This window comes from Papio anubis, chromosome 7 (assembly GCF_008728515.1).
Source record: "Papio anubis isolate 15944 chromosome 7, Panubis1.0, whole genome shotgun sequence".
In the NCBI taxonomy this organism is placed as follows: domain Eukaryota; kingdom Metazoa; phylum Chordata; class Mammalia; order Primates; family Cercopithecidae; genus Papio; species Papio anubis.
The window spans coordinates 99,178,954-99,203,086 of NC_044982.1; the positions used below are offsets into that span (position 1 = coordinate 99,178,954).

A 24,133-nucleotide genomic window follows, 5' to 3' on the forward strand; every position below is an offset into this window, starting at 1 on the left:
CCTTACTTGAACTTTGGACTGCCTCAGTGCACAATCTCATTGATTACCTGCTGCTTCAAGTTTGGTGTGTTAGTCATTCCTTATTACTGGTTAGTGGAATAACAGTGTACACAAAACAACACAATTTGACCTTTAGAGATATCCCTTTGATATCTAGCCTTTTTCAGTAAAACCTAGTGTTTGTCAAGGTTGTAGTCAGTAAGCAAAGCTTATTACCCATGGTATTACTTGGATATGTTGCAGATAAAACAAATTGTATTTTGCTTTGGTTGCTGATTTACAGGCACCCTGAAAGGCTGGAATTGAGATTCAATTCTACTGTTCTTGCTATTATTCCTTATATTGCAGAAGAGGATTGGCCTACTCTATGATAAAAGCAGAATTTTTTTGTTTGTTTGTTTTGAAACGGAGTTTTACTCTTGTTACCCAGGCTGGAGTGCAGTGGCGTGATCTTGGCTCACCGCAACCTCCACCTCCTGGGTGGAGGCAGCAATTTTCCTGCCTTAGCCTCCCGAGTAGCTGGGATTATAGGGATGCGCCACCAAGCCCGGCTAGTTTTGTATTTTTTTTAGTAGAGATGGAGTTTCTCTATGTTGGTCAGGCTGGTCTCAAACTCCCAACCTCAGGTGATCTGCCTGCCTCTGCCTCCCAAAGTGCTGGGATTACAGGTGTGAGCCGCTGCACCCGGCAAAGCAGAATTTCTTGATTCCTAACTGAGAACCCTTTTCCAGGCTTGGTTTTTGTATCAATCAAGGTAGGCTAGGTAATGCATTACCCCAAAATCCCGATGACTTATGACAACGAGGATTATTTTTCACTTGTGCTGTGTGGCCATCGTGGTGTCTCTGCTCACTGTAATTCCTCTGAGGTCCAGGCTAATGGAAATCTCCTCAACATATGCTTCTACCTGGGCAGTGTGTGTGCCAGCTCTTGAAGTGACACATCCCTGTACACTCACATTTCTTTTTTTTTCTTTTTTTTTTTTTTTTGAGACAGAGTCTTGCTCTGTCATGAGCCTGAGGTGCAGTGGCAGTTCAGCTCACTGCAAGCTCCACCTCCCCGGGTTTTACGCCATTCTCCTGCCTCAGCCTCGAGTAGCTGGGACTACTGGCTCCCGCTTCTACCTCGCCTGGCTAGTTTTTTGTATTTTTTAGTAGAGATGGGGTTTCACCGTGTTAGCCAGGATGGTCTCGATCTCCTGACCTCGTGATCCACCCGTCTCGGCCTCCCAAAGTGCTGGGATTACAGGCTTGAGCCACCGCGCCCGGCCTACACTCACATTTCAGCGATCAAAGTAAGTAACATGCTCCCACCCAAGGGACTGGGAAGTGATACTATTATGTGCCCAAGAGAGAGGAGAACCTGAACTAGTTGAATATTACCAATGATGACCACGGTTTTTCTATGTATTTTCTTAGAGGAAAAGCTGACATTTGATTTATTATCACTTTGTAGAAGGGAAGCTAGAAATTATTATAGTTACAGAAAAATAGAGGAGTGCTCTAATAAGAAGGAAATATGGTTGAATCTTAGGAAAGGTATTCCACATAGCAGCTTTTCAATTTCTCTAACTGATTATTTGGTATTTATATCTTCTGTACTTCCCAAATGAATTTAAGGTGACTTAAAATAAAATTTCTTAACAGAATAAGTGGCTTTTATATGTGGGAGGCAAGTGTCTGCTTCCTTAGAGGCTTTCTGCAAATCATTCATCTTTACCTTGGCTCTCTGACGTTGATGAAGTACCGATGTCTGTTGAGAGTGTTTTTGTCTTTTCTCTGATTACCAAACAGCAACCATTTATGAAGCATTCACTAGGAAAAAGACAGTGTGCTAAATATAGAGATACAAAGATATAAAAGTCAAATTTTCTACCTGTAAGAAGCTCATAAGCTAGGCGTGGTGGCTCACACCTGTAATCCCAGCACTTTGGGAAGCCGAGATGGATGGGTCACTTGAGGTCAGGAGTTCAAGACCAGACTGACCAACATGGTGAAACCCCGTCTCTACTAAAAATACAAAAATTAGCCAAACATGGTGACGCATGCCTGTAATCCCAGCTATTTAGGAGGCTGAGGCATAAGAATTGCTTGAACCCAGGAGGCGGAGGTTGCAGTGAGCCCAGATTGCACCACTGCACTCCAGCCTGGGTGAGAGAGTGAGGCTGTCTCAAAAACAAAACAAAACAAAACCAGGAGCTTATAGTTGAAGTAAATAGATGGATCATACAGAGACATCCTTTGGTCTTGGAGTCAACGGCATATTTTTGGAAAACATTCCGTAAGTTGAGTGTAATTTTTCAGTGGGCATGATGTTCATATTAGGGAGTTCTCATCCTGTACTGCTTTTCATAGAAGTGATCGTAAGCATGTCTTAGTCAAATATGTATATATCTGCAGGTTGCATTTTGTAACACTAAATTGCATATAAATTATTTATACAGAATAATACAGTACCTAATCATAAGCTCTTTCATTTAATGATATTTGATCAAAAGTAGAGAACAAAGAATAGGACTTTGAAGTAATAGCTGTCTCTGAGGCTGGGCTCTGAAACAGACTAGCAGAGTAGATGGTAACCCATCTGCAGCTTTCAACTGAGCATCTGTGGCCCTAGATACAGAAGCATGGCAGGCAGCCTCCTGACTGAGTGCAGTGTACAGCTCTTGAGCTGTGCCGAGTGTGTAACAACATAGGCAAGGCTGGCCTGGCACCGCAGGTATGCCTTAAGCCAGATAGCTGGGGGAAAAAACACTGGCAATTTGGGGTAGAAGATCAATGCCAAGTGAGAAGAGCAATGAAGACTGTATAAATTCCTGAGTAGGAAATTATCAGGCCAGGTGTGACTCACGCCTCTAATCCCAACACTTTGAGAGGCCAAGGCAGGTGGACCACCTGAGGTCAGGAGTTTGAAAGCAGCCTGGACAACATGGTGAAACCCTATCTCTACTAAAAATATAAAAATTAGCCAGGTGTGGTGGTGGGCACCTGTAATCCCAGCTATTCAGGAGGGTGAGGCAGGAGAATCGCTTGAACCCAGAGGGCAGAGGTTGTAGTGAGCCGAGATCTCGCCATTGCACTTTAGCCTGAGCAACAAGAGTGAAACTCTGTCACAAATAATAATAATAAAAAAAAAAAGAAGACGAAGAAGAAAAAAGAAATTATCAAGGGAGGAGTAGTCATAGGAAGGGAAGTTAATGTTAACTGGGCAGCTGCCAAGTACCAGGCATTGTGCTAGGTACTTTATTCTCAGTAATCTTCTATAAAGTAGATGGTAGCATTCCTGTGTAACAGATGAGGAAGCTGAAACTCAGGCTAAAGTGCCTGAAACTTTAAAACCCATGTTCTTTCCACTAAACCACAGAATTTGAGAATTTTAAAGCATAAATAATGTGATAGATATAGATAGATATAAAAATTTATAGAATTTATTGATTTTTTGTTTTCAAAACCAGAAGTCTAAGAGTCAAGACAATAGGAACAAAGGCTGGGGGCTATGGGAGATTTGGAACTATGCATAAGCTCCAGCCAGACCAAGGGTCTGCCAGAGGAGGCACTGTTTACATTTTGGGCAGTGCAATTTTTCTTTGAATTGCTGGTATTTAGTGTCCTTAGCCCCTTCTACTAAATGCTGGTAGGGTGCCTACCTGATACATTTCCAAATGCCTTCTGAATGGGAGCAGTACTTTCCTAGATCAAGAGCATGGGGTTAGAATACGGAGTATGTATAAGAGATCATGAAGTTTGAAGTAGACAGTGATCCAGTTGAGAACCTTGTCCTCTGTATTGCTAAATCTGATGGACACTTTCCAGTGCCCTTCACCAAGCAATTTTGACACTTCCTTATTTTTAAAATAGTCTTTGTTCTTAGTTTTATGATACACATTTACTGGTATTTTTTTTTTTTCTACCTTTCTGGCGACTCTCTCTGGCCCACTGGGCTTCTTACCTCTTAAATAGCCATTCTTCTCTTTTCTTTGAGACATTATCTTCTTAGGAAATCTCTCACAATCCCATGACTTCATTTATCTGTCTGTTGGTGACTCCTCAGTTGCTGTCCAAACTGACTCTACTTTAAACATGGTATGTCCAAAGCAGAACCTCCAGCTCCTGCATCTTCACACTGACAGTTTTTTTTGTTTTTTGTTTTTGAGACAGAGTCTTGCTCTGTCGCCCAGACCGGAGTGCAGTGGCTCGATCTCGGCTCACCACAACCTCCACCTCCCAGATTGAAGCGATTCTCCTGCCTCAACCTCCCAGGTAGCTGAGATTACAGGTGCATGCCACCACGCCCGCCTAATTTTTTGTATTTTTAGTAGAGACAGGGTTTTATTGTGTTAGCCAGGATGGTCTCAATCTCCCGACCTCATGATCCGCCCGCCTCAGTCTCCCAAAGTGCTGGGATTACAGGCATGAGCTATAGCGTCTGGCTTTTTTTTGAGAAGGAGTCTCACTCTGTTGCCAGGCTGGAGTGCAGTGGCATGATCTTGGCTCACTGCAACCTCTGCCTCCCGAGTTCAAGCGATTCTCCTGCCTCAGCCCCCCGAGTAGCTGGGGCTATGGGTGCATGCCACCACATCCAGCTAATTTTTTGTATTTTTAGTAGAGACCGGGTTTCACCATGTTAGCCAGGATGGTCTTGATCTCCTCACCTCCTGATCCACCTGCCTCGGCCTCCCAAAGTGCTGGGATTACAGGCGTGAGCCACCATGCCTCGCCTTTTCTTTTCTTTTTTTTTTTTTTCTTTTTTTTTCTTTTGAAACAGAGTCTTACTGTGTCGCCCAGGCTGGAGTTCAGTGGCACGATCTCGGCTCACTGCAACCTCCGCCTCCTGGCTGCAAGTGATTCTCCTGCCTCAGCTTCCTGATTGGCTGGGATTACAGGCACATGCCACCGCACCCAACTAATTTTTGTATTTTTAGTAGAGACTGGGTTTCACCACGTTGGCCAGGCTGGTCTTGAACTCCTGACCTCAGGCGATCTACCCGCCTTGGCCTCCCAAAGTGCTGGGATTATAGGTGTGAACCACCATGTCTGACCCACACTGACAATTCTGACTCACCCTTTGAAAAAGTCAGCCCTCAAAATGCCTTTCCTGGCACTCCCCTCCTGCCCATAGACTGAAATAGATATACTTGTCTTGTTTGCCCAGCACCTTTGACTAATTTTGCCACTGCATCTGACACAGGGTGTTGTTTTCTCCTGTTTGCATGGATAAGGGCACAAACTCCAGAACCTGTGTGTCTGAGCTTAAATCTTGACTTTGCCACATAAGAGCCAAATGACTTGTGCCTAAGAAGCTTTTGTGTGAGGCTGAGCGCAGTGGCTCACATCTGTAATCCAACCACTTTGGGAGGCCAGGGCAGGCGGATCACTTGAGCTGAGGAGCTGGAGACCAACCTGGGCAACATTACAAAACCCCATCTCTACAAAAAACACCAAAATTAGCTGGGAATGATGGCACATACCTGTAGTCCCAACTACTCAGACAACTGAGATGGGAGGATGGCTTGAACCTGGGAGGTCAAGGCTGCAGTGAGCTGAGATCGTGCCACTGCGTTCTAACCTGAGCAACAAAGCCAGACCCTGTGTCAAAAAAAAAAAAAAAAGAAACTTGTGTGTGATAGCATCTTGCTTATGTGGTAGCTGTGACTATTAAAAATATGTAAAGTACTTAGAACTGTGCCTACACAAAGTATTTCATTATTTTGTTTGTTTATTTCCCCTACCAGATAGTATTAAGAAAGTAGGGATCAGATTGTCTTGTTCACTACTGTATTTTCCATTTTTAGCACAATAGTTGGCACACATTTGTTAATTAATTCCTGTAGAATTCATATATTCACCCACTGTTCTAGGCGGGAATTCATATATCCACCCATGTTCTGGGGAAACAGTTAATAAAACATTCCTGTCTTCATGAATCTTACCTCTAACAGGGGAGACAAAATAAAACATAGGTGGTGATAAGTGCAGGGGAGAAGATACAGCAGGGTAGGGGATGGGTAGATGTGGCTTGATAATTTATATAGGATAGTCAGAGAAATGTTTGATAAGATAGCATTTGAATAGAAACTGGAAGGAAGTGAGAGAAGTAAGAGGGAAGCCGATAATAATCCTGAAAGGAACAATCCCAAATATTGAAATCTGGAAAGATCAAAATTCCTAAAGTCTAATGTCCTGAAAATCACAATCCAGAAAAATCAAAATCCTGAATTACAATTCTGGAAAAAGTAATTTAAAGAGTTCTTTAAGCCAGGTGCAGTGGTTCATGCCTGTAATCCCAGCACTTTGAAAGGCTGAGGCGGGAGGATCACTTGAGCCCTGGAGTTGGAGACAACAAGCCTGGGCAACATAGTGAGACCCCCCATGTCTACAAAAAAGTAAAAATATTAGCCAGGCATGGTGATGCATGTCTGTAGTCCCAGTTACTGCAGAGGCTGAGGTGGGGGGATCGTTTGAGCCTGGGAGGTTGAGACTGCGTTGAGCCATGATTGTGTCACTGCACTCCAGCCTAGGTGACAAAGCAAGACCCTGTCTCAAAAAAAAAGGCTGGGCGCAGTGGCTCATACCTGTAATCCCAGCGCTTTGGGGGAGACCAAGGCGGGCAGATCACCTGAGATCAGGAGTTGAAGACCAGCCTGTCCAACATGGTGAAACCCCATCATCTCTACTAAAAATACCAAAATTAGCCGGCCATAGTGGCAGGTGCCTATAATCCCAGCTACTTGGGAGGCTAAGGCAGGAGAATTGCTTGAACCCAGGAGGCGGAGGTTGCAATGAGCCGAGATTGCGCATTGCACTCCAGCATGGGCGACAAGAGCGAGACTTCGTCTCAAAAAAAAAAAAAAATGAAAAGAAAAAAGGGACAGGTCTGGCTGTGTTGGCCAGAGTGGTCTTGAACTCCTGAACTCAAACAATCCTCCTGCCTCGGCCTTCCAAAGTGCTGGGATTACAGGCATGAGCCACCGTGCCCAGCCCCAGCCCAGTTTTTACCTTTGATGAAGCTTTCTCTGAAATTCAGTATTGTAGTTCTCCAAACTGTTTGTCTTCTTGCTCATGCTCTCATGTTTTTAATTCTAATTGTTTCTAGTAGATTGTAAACTCCTTTGGAATAGTGTCAGTGTATAATACTTTGTTGGTTATCCAAACAGTACAGGACAGTCAGAATTGATTAGTTGAAGTGAAATAGATATGTGTCCCAATTTTGTGAGTTTCTTTTTCTTTTTTTTTTTTAGACAGAGTCTCACTCTGTTGCCCAGGCTGGAGTACATTGGCACAATCTTGGCTCACTGCAACCTCCGCCTCCCGGGTTCAAGTGATTTCCAGCTAATTTTTGTATTTTTAGTAGAGACAGGGTTTCACCATGTTGTCCAGGCTGGTCTCAAACTCCTGACCTCAGGTGATCCGCCCACCTTGGCCTCCCAAAGTGCAAGGATTACAGACATGAGCCACCGCGCCTGGCCTTTTCTTTGTTTTGTTTTTGAGACAGAGTCTTGGTCTATTGCCCAGGCTATAATGCAATGGCACGATCTCAGCTCATTGCAATCTCTGCTTCCGAGCGCCTTCCACTTCAGCCTTCCAAATAGCTGGGACTACAGGCGTGCACTACCATGCCTGGGTAATTTTTTTTTATTTTTTGTAGAAATGAGGTTTCTCCATGTTGCCCAGGCTGGTCTTGGATTCCTGGGCTCAAGTGATCCGCCCATCTCAGCTTCCCAAAGTGTTGGGATTACAGGCATGAGCCATCTTATCCAGCCTGTTTTTTTATTTTCAAGGCATACTTTTCAGGTATATTATCTGAATAGCACAGCTAGAGGCCACCCCCCCGCCTTTTTTTTTTTTTTTTTTTTTTTTAATTTTGCGACAGAATCTGGCTCCGTTCCCCGGGCTGGAGTGCAGTGGCTCAATCTTGGCTCACTGTAACCTCTGCCTCCTGGGTTTAAGCAATTCTCATGCCTCAGCCTCCTGAGTAGCTGGGACTACAGGTACGCACCATCACGCCCGGCTAATTTTTTTTTTTTGGGGACGGAGTCTCACTCTGTCATCCAGGCTGGAGTGCGGTGGTGCAATCTCGGCTCACTGCAACCTCTGCCTCCTAGGTTCAAGTAATTCTCCTGCCTCAGCCTTCTGAGTAGCTGGGATTACAGGTGCACACCACCATGCCCGGCTAATTTTTTGTGTTTTTTTTAGTAGAGACAGGGTTGCACCATCTTGGCCAGGCTGGTCTTGAACTCCTGACCTCGTGATCTGCCCACCTCGGCCTCCCAAAGTGCTGGGATTACAGGCGTGAGCCACTGCGCCTGGCCCTCATTTTTGTGCTTTTTAGTAGAGACAGGGTTTCGCCATGTTGGCCAACCTGGTCTCGAACTCGTAACCTCAAGTGATCCACCTGCCTCGGCCTCCCAAAGTGCTGGAATTACAGGTGTGAGCCATTGCACCCAGCCAAGGCCCATTTTTTAAAACCAAATTCTAATTAGACCTTGCCTCTGAAGGTTATGACTTGTGCATACTGGCTAGTTTCAGGGTGGGCTCACTTTTCACTTTGCCTTTGCTCCCTTGGGAGATAACCTCTAGGTGCACTCAGGAGGAACTAGGAACCCTATGTTCCTCAAGTGGGATTCTGCATGAAGTGCTTTTGTGGGCTTCTGACTCTACCAGATTCTAACTGTGTAATTTATGCAACCCTCTTAAAGACCTCTTTGTGCCTCAATTTTCTTCAGTTGTAAAACAGGGATGATATCACATTTCATTGATTCTTAGACTCACTTTTTGAGTACCATTTATAATTTTAACATCAAATCAAGATTTTTCTTATAATCAATGGTATGTCATTTTTCTTTTTTAGTAGCACATAAAATGGTATGTTTTACAATCAGTGAAGTCTTAGATTTGATATAATACAGTAATATCTACCATTCAATTACTTGAGGATTGGAGTTAGTGAATAATTTCTTAGTTGAATAAATGGTGAATTTGTCTTTATTTTTACTTTTTCCTACTAGTCTCTCTGCCTCCTATATTGTGCCTTAAAACTATCCTTTACACACGTTCCTAATTTTATATATATATATATATATATATATAAAAATTTTTTTTTTTTTGAGATCTTGAGTCTCAGCTTGTCGCCTAGGCTGGAGTGCAGGGCCGGATCTCAGCTCACTGCAAGCCCGGCCTGGTTTACGCATTCTCCTGCCTCAGCTCCTCCTGAGTAGTTGGGACTACAGGCTCCTCACCACCCCGGCCCCAGCTTGTTTTTGTGTGTATTTTTAGTAGAGACTGGTTTCACTGTGTTCTCCAGGATGGTCTTGATCTCCTGACCTCGGATCCCACCTGTCTCGGCCTCCCAAAGTGCTGGGATTACAGGTTTGAGCCACCGCTACCGGGGCCGAGCATATATATTTAAAAATGTATTTTTACTAACTCTGGTTGATGTATAAATTCCCTAACCGTGCAGCGGACATTCTTGAGGTGAGGGAGGGAGGATATGTCTCACTCCCTCCACCACCTTCCTCAGAACCTTATGATAGTTCAGTGACACTAAGTGATTGAGGGAAGTATGTTATTTAGTGAATTTTCATGATATTTTTTTAAAGTTGGGGACCACTGCCAAAAGGGTGAAGCCATAGCCCCTTCTCATGTACAAAGACCTCCGTGAGCATGCCCAGCCTGCCTCTCTAGCCTTACCTCTTGCTTTGAACTTTACGCTCCAGTGATATGAACTATTTTTGTAACTTGTGTTTAGGGATGTTACAACTTTGGAAGTCTTTGATCCAGCATGTAAAGGGCGAGCGGGTAGAGTGGGGCGCAGGGCTATTCCATGGGCAGCGATTTAGAAGGAGCAGGGAACTGTGGGGATGGAGATAGTCTCCTTAGAAACAGGTTTGTGAGATCTAGGCGTGGCATTTGAACTTTTTTTTTTTTTTTTTTTTTTTGGATGGCCAAATTGTGCTTCACTTATCTGCCTGCCTATGTGGTTGCCTTAGGCAGAGTGATAGAATCTCAGGGTAGAGAGCAGGGACTTATTCTCTGTTGCTCCAGAGGACACAGGTAGGATTGGGGGTGGAAATTATTTGATGTTTGTTGTAGCTCAGTACAGTTAAAAACTCTCTGACAGTTGTTGCTGCTCAACAGCCCACTGAGCAGCTTGGAAACAGTAGTGAGCTCTCTTCATGGAGGCGAAGGATCTGTCACCAGAGTGAAGGATCTATACTGTTGCAGGAGCCAAAGAACAGAATCCTGCACTGGGAAAGAGGTTGGTCAAGATGACTTTGATTATAACTACCAAATTAACCAACATCCATCAAGTACTTACTAAGAACCAGGCACATAATAGATAGCCAAGTGCTTTATATATAGTGTCTCATTTATTTCCTACATCATCTTTTTTAATCTTTAGAATAAGCCTGGCAGCCAAGAACTCTGGTTCTCCCCATTTTACAGATGAAGAAACTGAGGTTTATTGGTAGGAAGCCTCAGTTTCTCTAAGGTCAGACAGCTGGTAAGTGATAGAGCCAGATTCAGATCCTGGACTCTGATTCTGGACCTGCTCCCTCTACACTCTGCACTGCTGCCTGTAATGTTCCTGCCTCCTTTGACATCCTAAATATGGGGAAATGTGTTTGTGTCATGTTTTGTTAGCAGATAAGCAACCAACGAAGGATAAAATTCAAAAGGACAAGGTTTGGATCTTTTTCTATACTTAGCACTGTGCTTGGCGTTTGGGATCAGCAGTGCAAACAGGTAGTAGCCAAAGGAGGATGAAACACTGGGCTAGAAAGAAAAAGTCCTGCTAGAACATTAAAAAAAAATGATTTCACAGAGAACCCTGACTCATAATAGGAATTCGTTTTTTTAAAAAGGAAGTAATAATATGTAGTGAGTATACTTTACTGTAGTCAACTGTGTATACTCAAAGAGCATAAAACATGAAGCCAGTGAGTGAGTGATCCTTTTATTAATTATAAAAGAAGATGAGCTAGGTGTGGTGGCTCATGCCTGTCATCCCAGCACTTTGGGAGGCCAAGTTGGGCAGATCACAAGTTTAGGAGTTCGAAATCAGCCTGGCCAACATAGAGAAACCCCATCTTTACTAAAAATAGAAAAATTAGCCAGGCGCAGTGGCACATGCCTGTAATCCTAGTTACTCAGGAGGCTGAGGCAGGAGAATTGCTTGAACCCGGGAGGCGGAGGTTGCAGTGAACTGAGATCGCACCACTACAATCCAGCCTGGACGACAGAGCGAGAATCTGTCTCAAAAAAAAAAAAAAAAGATGATGAATTAGTAGAGCATGAAGAATCATTAATGAGTTGCTAGGTAATTTGCCATTCCCTCTGCCTGGCTGCCTTTTCCTCCAATTGCCAGTTAGTCTTAAGGTCACCCTTCTCTGAAATAACATAGCACTTTGTACTTGGGTCATAGTATTTATCACAGACTTCGTTTTATTATAGTTAATTCTCTACATGTTTAATCTTTCTTACTTGATTCTAACCCCTTTAAGGACAGGATCCACATCTTATCTTCATTTCCTTCTTCCAGCTCTTAACATTCTGTGATGTTAAGCCTATTTGAAAATAGACATTGTTAGAGATTATATTCTTTTAGTGAAAAATCGGCCAGGTGCTGTAATCCCAGCACTCTGGGAGGTTGAAGCAGAAGGATTGCTTGAGCCCAGGAGTTTGAGATCAGCCTGGGCAACATAGTGAAACCCTGTCTCTACGAAAAATACAAAAATTAGCTGGGCATGGTGATGCACATCGGTGGTCCCAGCTACTCTGGAGGCTGAGGTGAGATCACTTGAGCCTCGGAGGTCAAGGCTGCTGTAAGCCATGATCACGCCTCTGCTCTTCAGCTTGAGTGATAGTGACAGAGCAAGACCCTGTCTCAAAAAAGAAAAAAAAGAAAAATCAGTGAATGCCTTGAACCTAACACACTACCTTTTATGTGGTAGGTACAGTGGGCTTACTGAAACATTTAACTTGTTCACCTCTATCCATTTGTCCAAAAACAAAAAGGAAACGAAAAATTCTAAATACAGGACGAATCTGCCCTCAATTCTACTTAATTAGTGTGTGTCTGGAATGAGTGTGACATGGAAGATTTGAATCTGCTCTTCTTTGCCTCTGTTCTCATGTGCCTGTGCTCATGTGCATCTTAGAGTGCTTAGAGTGATTGTAATGCTTAAAACATATTTTCAATCTCTGTGGCCCCTAAACCAGCCAGCCACTTCCATCTGATGTGTAAGAGGAGGCTCCACTGGATTCATTCATTGCCCATTGAAACAATGTATGATCATGTGAGTGAAAGAGAGAAAGAAATCAATGGCTAGGGATTGAATGTCTTGTGGGATTTTATGACAAGAAGACATCTAGAGAAAACCATGGAAATGTCCAGTCTGAAGGTCAAAAAGTTCATAAAAGTGATTTAGAAGACACTAAGAGCAGGTGAAAGGGAAAACAGAACTTTACAAAGCAAAGTTGCTTTCTTGGCTTGCTTTCTTCAGAGCTGCTTAGGACCAGACAGCTCTATGTGCCTGAGAGTTCCTGAAGGAATCTTAGCATTAAAATACAATTCACCATGAAATACTATGCAGCCATAAAAAAAGGATGAGTTCTTGTCCTTTGCAGGGACATGGATGAAGCTGGAAACCATCATTCTCAGCAAACTAACACAAGAACAGAAAACCAAACACCATATATTTTCACTCATAAATGGTAGTTGAACAATGAGAACACATGGGCACAGGGAGGGGAACATCATACGCCAGCACCTGTTAGGGGGTGGGGGGTTAGGAGAAGGATAGCATTAGGAGAAATACCTAATATAGATGACCAGTTGATGGGTGCAGCAAACCACCATGTCACGTGTATACCTATGTAAAAACCTGCACATTCTGCACATGTACCCCAGAACTTAAAGTAAAATAATTTTTTTAAAAAAGTACAATTCATAGGCTGGGCACAGTGGCTCATGCCTGTAATCCCAGCACTTTGGGAGGCCAAGGCATACAGATCACTAGGTCAGGAGATAGAGACCATCCTGGCTAACACAATGAAACCCCCGTCTCTACTGAAAATACAAAAAATTAGCCAGGCGTGGTGGCACGCACCTGTCGTTCCAACTGCCTGGGAATCTGAGGCAGGAGAATCGCTTGAACCTGGGAGGTGGAGGTTGCAGTGAGCCGAGATGGTGCCACTGCACTCCAGCCTGAGCGACAGAGTGAGACTCCATCTAAAGAAAAATAAATAAATACAATTCATTACTTGATATTAACAGTGAGCTGCAAAAAAAACACTCCCCCCCAAAAAAGCCCAATTACATTTAGAATATTCTTTTTTAGAAGTCATGGGAGTGTGTAATATACTTTTGAAGGTTTCTGTTAAAATGATTTAATGATGATTTAATGTCTAACTCTTTGACTCATATTGTTTTGTCTCCTTAGCTAGAAGTCAACTTTTCAGTGACATCAAGTATGCCTGGTACTTCTTAATGTGCTTCATGTTGTTCATTGTAGTTACACCTACATAGATATCCAGCCAAGAGTCATTGAATCTAATTACCATATGTTCGTTTTTAGGTAAAAGAGGTGCAAAGGAATGAGGATAGTCAGTTCTTTGCTTGTCTTAAAACACCGATAAAACACTGGACTTTGGAATGAAAGTACCGAGTAAGAGAGAAAAAGGCATATGTACCAGGCCCTCAATTCTACTCATAAAGATATCTTCTTCCCCTTTTCATTTGTTTCTAAAATGAATAATATGGGAACTAGAGTCTGACTGTGGGCCAAGATGACTCTCAGATGATTTTCTCTTCCCCTGTCAGTGCTGAGTCACCTCAGAGCGTCTTGTTACCCTTTGACTTATTAGTAGCCACCACGCCTTCAAGTATAGACAAGAAAATGATGCATTTCCCATCTCTCAACAATCTCTTCCCTACTTATTTTCTGAAGCCCTTTCTTAGGAATTAATGAAACTAGTAAAAAAAAGCTATCAGCCTGGGAGGCTGAGGTGGGTGGATCACGAGGTCAGGAGATCGAGACTATCCTGGCTAACACAGTGAAACCCCGTCTCTACAAAAAAGACAAAAAATTAGCCAGGTGTGGTGGCACGTGCCTGTAGTCCCAGCTACTTGGGAGGCTGAGGCAGGAGAATCACTTGAACCTGGGAGGCGGATGTGGCATGTGGTCTATAGTCCCAACTACTGGGGAGGCTGAGGCTATAGGATCGCTTGAATCCGGGAGATGGAGGTTGCAATGAGCCGAGATCGTGCCACTGCATTCCATCCTGGGCGACAGAGTGAGACCATGTCTCAAGAAAAAGAAAAATGAAGAGACACAGATGTCCAGAGGTGTTGGGGGAGAATGGAGAGACTCGATAACAGGTTAAATTGTCTTTAGAGGAACTGACATTTTGACTACAGTACTCATTCCTACTCTTGACTATTTTCAGGGGTTCCAAGAGAAAAATCTAAATAGGACAGAGCTAAAAACACCAACTTTCACTCACTAAAATGTGGTCATAAATTTATGTATCTTGATCTTGGAAAACATCAGTATCTATGCCTCATTTTACCTTTTAAGATTTCAGATTTATCGCCTGAAGCATTTTTTCTGTTGTCTTCCCCTTATGTCAAGATATCCTGTTGGTTTATTGGGGTTATCCTAATCTTTATGTCAGATGAAACTCATCCTGGTTGTAATTATTTTTAGGTTAAATAACCATTGGATTTGCCAAGTACTGAAAAATCAGTAGCACTTTTGTTTAAACTCTGTTAATAAACACTTCTGAATGCATTTTGCTAGTGTCATTATTTCCCATGCTTGCTGAGTAGAGAGAAAGTTGAATTATCATTACTTGATAATTCATATTTGTTCATTGCACACTGTGTGAGTCTGGGTTTAGGCCTCTTGAAGACTTAGCCTCTTTCCTTCTGTTCCTATGGTTTCGAATGCCATTTACATGACTCACATCTCAGATTTTCTTTCCCTACCAGCCTCCCTGTGTTGGTTTGTGACTTTATCTGTCAGTCAGTCTTCTCTCAGGTATTTACCTAGATTTCTGCAGGCTTCCTCAAGGTCAGCCCACCAGCCAACTTCCGTTGTTTCAACAGAACCGTTCTTTGTGCCCTGACTGTATCTCCAGTTCTTTAGATACATGAGTTCAGTATTGATTCTTGACTGCTTGCTCCCCACACCCATGCTTGGCAGCCTCCAACTTTCTCAAGTCCCGTCTGTCTCCAGTCAGAGAAATGTTAGTCATCTTTCGTGGTCAACTTTTCATATTCAGTGGACAAGGTCTGAACTGACTAGCAGGACTAATACGGGCAGCTGTTTGCTTATCCATTGCTCAGTTACACTTGAGTCATTTTGCTTACTAAAGGTCAGTTGTGATGTTTCCAGATCTCTTTATGCCAGTAAAGTGGTACTGTAATTATGTAATTTGATTAAATAATATACGTATTAAATTATGAGGAAGAAAAGAAAATTATTCTGGCTGTGCGTGGTGGCTCATGCCTGTAATCCTAGCACGTAGGAGTTCGAGACCAGCCTGGGCAACATGGTAAAACCCTGGCTCTACTAAAAATACAAAAGATAAGCTGGGCGTGGTGGCGTGCGCCTGTAGACCCAGCTACTCAGGAGGCTGAGGCAAGAGAATTGCTTGAACCTGGGAGACAGAGGCTGCAGTGAGTCGAGATCGCGCCCCTGCACTCCAGCTGGGCGACAGAGTGAGACTGTTTCCAAAAAAAAGAGAAAAGAAAATTATTCTGTGAAAACTAAGAGGAATGCTTTGGAAGGACAAGTTACTTTAAAAAGGAAATGAAGCTGAATTAGGTTGGGTAAGATAACTATGGAAGAGTAGAGGTGGAGGAATCCTAAAAATCTAGGATTCTGTACTTACTGTTTCATAGCAGTCTGAGTTCTAACTTTAGAGAAACTGGAAATTGTAGATGATGCATTTTGGGTGAGTTTTTTGCAATAATGGCAAAAAACTCAAATCAGCAGAAGAGATCTTTCTGGGTTGGGCACATTGGCTCACACCTGTAATCTCAATACTTTGGGAGGCTGAGGCGGGAGGATCCCTTGAGCTCAGGAGTTCAAGATCAACCTGAGCAACATAGCAAGACCTCATCTCTACTTAAAAATTAAAAAAAAAAAAAAAAAGCTGGGCATGGTGGCATGTGCCTATAGGCCCAGCTACTCAGGAGACTGAGGCAGGAGGATTGCTGGAGCCCAGTAGTTCAAGGCTGCAATGAGCTATAATCATGGCACTGCACTCCAGCCTGGGTGACAAAGCAAGACCCTGTCTCAAAAAAAAAAAAAAAAAAAAGAAAGAGAGTTTTTTGGCCTTTGCCAAAAATTTAATGGCTCTCAAAGTTTTGTTTATAGCAAATAATGGTAGGTGTGGACATTCACGGGAAAAGTCACAGTAAAAGTCAGATTAACCATACCTTTATTACTTTAGTTTTAAATGCTATCCATGGACTCTCAGTTACTGAGGGTGAGGAAATCAGTGTTCGTATTCTACCTCCCTCCTTTTTTCCCCTCTTCTCTTCCTAGTTTTTACTAGCTGGAGTTTTCTACATCATCAAAGCATATAGTATTGACACTCCGTTGTTACCCTAATCCTATTTTAGTCTTAGACCTACAGTTAAGTAGTTTCAGTGCTCACTGCAAGTTTTTGCCATAGTTTTTTGTTTTGTTTTTGTTTTTGAGAAGGATTTTCGCTCTTGTTGCCCAGGCTGGAGTGCAGTGACATGATCTTGGCTCACTACAACCTCCTCCTGGGTTCAGGCGATTCTCCTGCCCCAGCCTCCCAAGTAGCTGGGATTACAGGCAAGTGCCACTTCTGCCCAGCTAACTTTTTTTTTTTTTTTGAGACGGAGTCTCACTCCGTCACCCAGGCTAGAGTACAATGGCGCAATCTCAGCTCACTGCAGCCTCCACCTCCCAGGTTCAAGCGATTCTGCCTCAGCCTCCTGAGTAGCTGGGATTACAGGTGTGTGCCACCACACCTGGCTAATTTTTGTAGTAGAGATGGGGTTTCACCATGTTGGCCAGGCTGGTCTTGAACTCCTGACCTCAAATGATCCACCCGCCTTGGCCTCCCAAAGTGCTGGGATTACAAGCATGAGCCACCAGGCCTGGCCCTGCCATAGTTTTTCCAGTCACCTCTTAGTTGGCACAAGTGCTTCCTTTTGTAGATTCCTTAAGAAATACTTGGCCGCGTGTGGTGGCTCATGCTTGTAATGCCAGCACTTTGAGAGACTGAGGTGGGTGGATCACTTGAGGTTGGGAGTTTGAGACCAGCCTGACCAACACGGAGAAACCCCATCTCTATGAAAAATACAAAATTAGCCAGGCGTGGTGCACATGCCTGTAATCCCAGCTACTCAGGAGGCTGAAGCAGGAGAATCGCTTGAACCAGGGAGGCAGAGGTTGCGGTGAGCAGAGATAGCACCATTGCACTCCAGTCTGGGCAACAAGAGTGAAACTCTGTCTCAAAAAAAAAAAAAAAAAGAAAGAAAGAAAAAAAGAAATATTTGGGAACAGTGGTCCCCATTCTGTTACCCTTGCTGGACAGTTGACTGGGTATAAAGTCCTTGAGTCTGCTGGGCACAGTGGCTCACGCCCTAATCCCAGCACTTTGGGAGGCCAAGGGGGGCGGAATATGAGGTTGAGAGATCCGGACCATCCTGGCCAACATGATGAAACCCCATCTCTACTAAAAATACAAAAATTAGCTGGGCATGGTGGCGCATGCCTATAGTCCCAGCTCCTTGGGAGGCTGAGGTAGGAGAATTGCTTGAACCCAGGAGGTGGAGGTTGCAGTGAGCCGAGATCACGCCACTGCACTCCAGCCTGGTGACAGAGCGAGACCCCATCTCAAAAATGAAAATAAAAATAAGTAAAGTCCTTGAGTCACACTTTGTGTCCTTGAGAATTTTGTAGGTATTGTTCCATTTTCTGTTAGCATCAAATATTAATGTGGAAATTTTCATGATTTTTGTTTCTCTTTTAAGTGATTTGATCTTTTTGCCTGGTTGCAGGAACTCAGAAACCTTACTTAAAGGTGTATCTTGGTACTGCCTATTTGAATTTGTTTTCCCTGGGATACAGTGTGACCTTTCAGTATGTACACCCCAATCCTCTTATAGTTCAGAAACATCTTAGATTCTATCTTTATGAACATATCTTTACATATTTTTCCCATTCATGTTAAAGTTTTCTTTTATGCAAATATTACATCTCCTTTGCTGTCTTTTGTAACTGTTTCTTCTCTATTTCTTTTAGCCCTTTTTGGTTTCTTTTTTTTTTTTTCATTTCTCTCCTTTTGTTCCCACTGTGTTTTTTTTTTTTTTTTGAGACGGAGTCTCGCTCTGTCGCCCAGGCTGGAGTGCAGTGGCCGGATCTCAGCTCACTGCAAGCTCCGCCTCCCGGGTTCACGCCATTCTCCGGCCTCAGCCTCCCGGGTAGCTGGGGCTACAGGCGCCCGCCACCTCGCCCGGCTAGTTTTTTGTATTTCTTAATAGAGACGGGGTTTCACCGTGTTAGCCAGGATGGTCTCGATCTCCTGACCTCGTGATCCGCCCGTCTCGGCCTCCCAAAGTGCTGGGATTACAGGCTTGAGCCACCGCGCCCGGCACCCACTGTGTTTTTAGCAGTCTCTCTTCTCCCTTTGCTTCTTCCAGTTTCACCTTCATTTCTATAACAGTATTTTTCCTTTCACTTCTTTCCTCAGTTCTGCTAGTATACAGCTTGTGTTCTCTTCTCATCTCCCTACCTCTGCTGAAGTTCTTGTATTTCTGCTTTGAGCTCTCATTTCATAGAGACAACTATTTTGTCAAGTTTTCTTTTTTTCATTGTGTAAAATATTTTATTACCATTGTATCTAGTCCATGGAGGCCCTTTTCCAGTGTGTGGTCTTAGTCTGCCATTTGGTTTTCCTATTTCTTTCCTAATTTTTCCTCACTGTATATTTTTATAGATCCTGTTTAGATTTTTTGTATACTTAAATAGGCAAGTTTTTCAGGGACCAGCTGTTTGCAGGATGCTTGCTGGGGGAGCTACCAAAACTGTGTTCTGGGCTGGCTACAGTTGTTCCCTTGATTTAGGGTTCTGGGTGAGTCCGTGTACCCTTAGTCTCCAGCCAGCCAATCGAGATAGGCAAGGTGTCTCTTAGCATCTCCTCAATGCAAAGGCTGTCTTCTCTACTACCATGGAGACCACGTCTGTGAGGCAAATGTAGCTTGTGTGATTTCTCATTTAGCCTCAACTTCAGGTCCAAGGAAGTTCCTGCCTTCTAAAAACGAGGAATTAATTTGGTACCGGAGTGTGTCCTTTACTCACAGGAAGTACATATTTTTGCAGGTCTTTCTGACATCTCCAGCTTCCCTGTCCTCTCCCTGTAGCATCCTTTCTTCTTTTCCTTCTGTGAAGCAAAGGAGTCCCTGCCGGAGCTCCCTGCTTTTGACAGCTTTTTCACCTGTTTGGGGGTTTGGAGTTATGGATATCCTATAGTTATAACAAAAATGGAGTTTGCATTTCTATTTCTTCTTTTTGCATTTGGAACACATTTTGAACAGCATTTGAAAATGCTGACTTTATGATGCAGTGTTAAATAAGAAGCTTTAACTGACTTTTTCTGTTAACCAGCCACTAGTCTCCACGACATCATGTGTTAGGCCTTTTACTATACCTTCTCCATAAAGCCCCCACCACCACACTGTTGTCAGTCTTCGAAGTCCCTAAAGCCCAAGGAATATGCTACTCAGATATATGGAAAGCCTTTCATTCTTTCAGCATGCCTACTCTGAGCATTGTTCTAGGCCTTGGAGATAAAGCATGGAAGAATTAATACAAGATCTTAACACACCAAAGTCTTAAATGATTTCATGTGGAATAGGTGTCAGGGATGAATAGAGTGGAAGACACAGTTTGGGATTCTGAGGAAGTATGATAGAAAGGGTAGAACATGAGCTCTGGAATCAACACCATTCTGCTACTAACATACATGACATTGGGATCATTTTATTGCCTTTTCCTCATACATAAAATGTATCAATTTATTCATATATAAAGACAAGGCAGGCCAGGCGTGGTGGCTTACGCCTGTAATCTCAGCACTTTGGGAGGCCAAGGCAGGCGGATCATCTGAGGTCAGGAGTTCCAGACCAGCCTGGCCAACATGAGGAAACCTCGACTCTACTAAAAATATAAAAATTAGCTGGGCGTGGTGACAGGTGCATATAATCCCAGCTACTCAGGAGGCTGAGTTGGGAGAATCGCTTGAACCCAGGAGGCGGAGGGTACAGTGAGCCAAGTACACAACACTGTACTCCAGCCTGGGGAACAGAGTGAGACTTTGCCTCAAATAATAATAGTAATAATAATAATAGTAGTAGTAATAATAATAAAGTGAAGGTTACATTACCTACCTTAGATGAATGTTGTAAAATTAAGGTAAGTTACATAAAGTACTTGGTTCATAATAGATACTCAACAAGTACTACTTTCTACCCACACAGGGATTGGCTAAACAAAAGGAATAAATACTGAAAGTACAGGTATAGAGGACTGTTTCTCTCCTTTTTTATTAAATTGTGGTAAAATATGTAACATAAAGTTTCCTGTCTTCACTATTTTTAAACTTACAGTTCTGTGGCATTAAGTATGTCCACATTGTTGTGCAGTCGCCACCACCATCCATCTCCAGAGCTCTTTATTTTGCAAAACAACAGCCCTGTAACCACTGCCCTCTTCCCCCTGCCCATGGCAGCCCCCATTCCAGTTTCTGTCTCTGAATTTGACTACTCTGGGTACCCCATAGGAGTGGAATCACACAGTCCTCATCCTTTTGTGTGTGGGTTGTTTCACTTACAGTGTCTTCAAGGTTCATCTGTGTTACAGTGTGTCTCAGAATTCCCGTCCCTTTTACAGCGTCTCAATTCAGATGGAAACAAAACAAAACAAAACCAAAAAAACAGAATTCCTTTCCTTTTTAAGGCTGAATAATATTCTGTTGTATTTCTGTGGCACATTTTGTTGATCCAATTGTCTGTTCATGGACACTTGGGCTGCTTCCACCTTTTGGCTGTTGTGAATAATACTGCTATGAACATGGGTGTACACATTCTCTTCAAGTCTTTACTTTCAATTCTTTTGAGTGTGTACCCAAAAGTGGAATAGTTGAGCCATATGGTAATTCTGTTTTTAATCTTTTTGAGGAACCACCATACTGTGTTCAGAGGCCTATTTATTGATGGGGACAAGTATAAACAGTGGAATTCCCCCAGGGAATTATTTTAAAACCAATCTTAACATTTTGTAAATTATCTAAATATGAGACTTTTACCATTAAATCTTTATTTGCATATAGCTAATGAATAATTCATATTGTATAAAATGTAAGAACACCTCGTGAGAGTGTGTGTGTATGTAGACAGAACAGTGGTTAATAAGGCTCGATGTGGGCACACATACACGGGAATACATTTGATTTATTATACTCTGTCCTCAAGATCAGAAGTTCCCTGCACTTCCTGAGGGCAAAATACAGGGAGCCAATGCCAGAGAACTTCAGATGTCAGAAGTGCACAGTGCCCAGATATGCAGACACATCTTTCTTCTTGACTCTGCATTGCTTACAGAGTAAACTGGTGGTTGACTATAGACTCTAGACCAGTGGTGCTCAGCTGGGGTGAGTTTGCCCCCTGGAACACATATGACAATTCTGGAGACATTTTTGATTGTCAAGCTGGAGGAGTAGAGACCAGGGATGCCAGAGAACAGGCCACAGCGACAGGACAGCCCCACAGCAGAGAATTTTCTGGCCCCAGATGTCACTGGTACCCAGCTGAGAAGTCCTGCTCCAGACCCAAATTACCTTCTCAGCCTTGTCTTAGCCTCTCTCCTGCGTAAATAAAGTTGCCATCCCAGCCAGACCCAGAAGCTCCCCATACCTGCCCATACACCAGCTGAATTGCTCCTTCCAACACCTTCTACCTGAAATTCTTTCCCCTGCTTCTCTCATGTCAGAGCCCAGCTTCAGTCCTCCCACTGTCTCTGTGAAACTCTCTGATCTCTCTAGCCACAGTTCCCTTTCTTCTCTGACTTCCCCAGGATTATCCCAATCATTTGGCACTTAGTTAACAATAGAAGGTTGTACTTGCTATCTTCTCACCTTGACTGAAAGCACCTTGAGGGCCATTTGATACGATTTGGTTTGAAATATGCAGTACCATTCCTTATGAACCCCAGTGGGCATCTCTGCTTTGACCCACCCAGGGCTTTCTGTGACAGCTTTCCTACTATGATGGGGTGCAATGGTTGAGTCAACCTCTGTCCCATCACAGCGGTTAGGTACACTGAGATTCAGCTTTGTTTAGATAACTAGCTAGATGGAACCTAAGCCCAAATGTGAGCCTTATGCTTAGAAAGGTGTTTATGCTGAATCTGCTTTCTAATCTAAGCAGTAAGAAATGAGGTTAGGAGAGGTGCAAAGGAATTGGGCTCTATCTTGCTCTGATCACGTCCCTTCAGTGGAGCACAGCCTGGAGGATCTGCCTTATGGAAGGTGGGAGACATTCATTTCAGTTGCTTGGATAGGGATTATTCTGTCATAACTGGACCTACTCAATGACAGTCAGTGTTGACAATGGTAATATTAATAATGAAAGCCATAATTACTTACTTGGAACCCAGTGTGTCCTGGGCACCAGGCTAGGTGCTTTACACATGTTTATCTCATCCAGCCCTCACTGCAATCCTGGAAGGAAGCTGAAGCACTTTAAAGATAATTTGCCCAGGGCCACCCAGCTAGCAAGTAGCAGAGCCAGAATTTAAACAAGAGCTGCCTGACTTTGAAGCCTGTGCTCGTAGCTACCACCTCACTGCTGAGGGGAGAGATTCATGTTGCCCTGTGCCAAGACCTGGGAGAGACCCCTCGTGGTGTCGCTGGAGAGGTGGATGGGCAAAGGGGCTTGAGTGTCTGAGTTCTGAGTCAGGACCTGTTGTCATATCTGACCACTCTGCTGCTGCAGGAAAAGGAAACCTCATGGTTACACTTTGACCACCACAGAGTGTTCTGACTCTTGTGATTTTTGCTTCCGCTTTAGGTGCACTACATCCTCCAGGAGGTGGTGATGGGTGGGATGGTGTTGGAAACAAACATGAATGAAATCGTGGCTCAGATTGAAGCTCAAAACAGGCTGGAGAAATCTGAGGTGAGTAAGCAACTGTGTTCTAGCCCTGGCTGGGTAGAGAAAACCTAGGCAGAGGCAGGAGTGTGTACATGTGTTGGTTTGTGTTGCTGTGAAACCTCAGGAAATGATACTCATCTTCTTTCTTCCTTGAGTCCATTGAAACTCATGGATTTGAAGGTCAACCAGCCCTGAAAATTAAACAGATAACAAGGTTTGAAATCTCAGACTTTCAGGGTAAAAGAGTAAATAGAAAAGCCAGATGGCAGAGGAAAGCAAACAGCTTTTGGCTTGGGGGTTATGACCCATGTTTGTGGTTTGTAATTCCTCCTTTGAAAGCCACTCGTTCTCTGGAGGGACCCAGAACCCTCTTCTCCTATTCCAGTGTGGTTTCCTAGTTTGTGTGCTCTAAGAGTCTGATCTCACAGCAGCCATTTCTCATGGTGTCTTTCAGACCTCAGAGTTGCCAATTTCCTTATTTCCAGTTAGCCTTATAAAAAACTACAGTAGAGTTTGGGCTAGGCTTGAAAATAACATACCCCAGTCCACCCCCACATGGTACTGGGCTTGATACAGATGTTCACATAAATTCTGTCCTATCCCTCTGAGGTCTCTCCATCCCCTTCCTCAGCCTTACCAGAGCACAGAGGTTACAGACATATACTTTCACATGCAGAAATAGCAGAACAAATTACCTCTTTAATTATCTGAGGGTCTTAAAGAGATTCTTTGCCTTGTATAACGGAACTTGATCTTGCGAAACCAAGAATTCTTTCTGTGAGAACTGGCAGTCCTGCGGAAGAAGCTTTTGCAGACCACAGCTATTGTGACAGCTATAGTTCTTTCAGAAATGTAGGCTGGGAAGATTCCAGGAATAGTAAGTGAGTCAGAGGCAAGGGGGTTGGAAATGGGAAGAAATGGAGACTTGCTGGGTGAG

General features: G+C 43.4%; 1 protein-coding gene across 2 annotated transcripts in view; it reads left to right on the top strand.

Annotated features, from left to right (window-relative positions):
• The window catches only part of AP3S2 (adaptor related protein complex 3 subunit sigma 2), a 68,860-nt gene that overhangs the window by 38,620 nt on the left and 6,107 nt on the right, over positions 1-24,133 (top strand). The window contains exon 5 of one of the 2 annotated variants that reach the window (XM_021940854.2): positions 10,134-11,038. In XM_021940854.2, coding sequence (XP_021796546.1) covers positions 10,134-10,268 — 135 coding nt within the window. In that variant the 3' untranslated portion in view covers positions 10,269-11,038. Of the gene's footprint in view, positions 1-10,133; positions 11,039-23,112; positions 23,221-24,133 lie in introns of those variants that run through there. The other variant, XM_009210920.4, reaches the window with a different exon arrangement.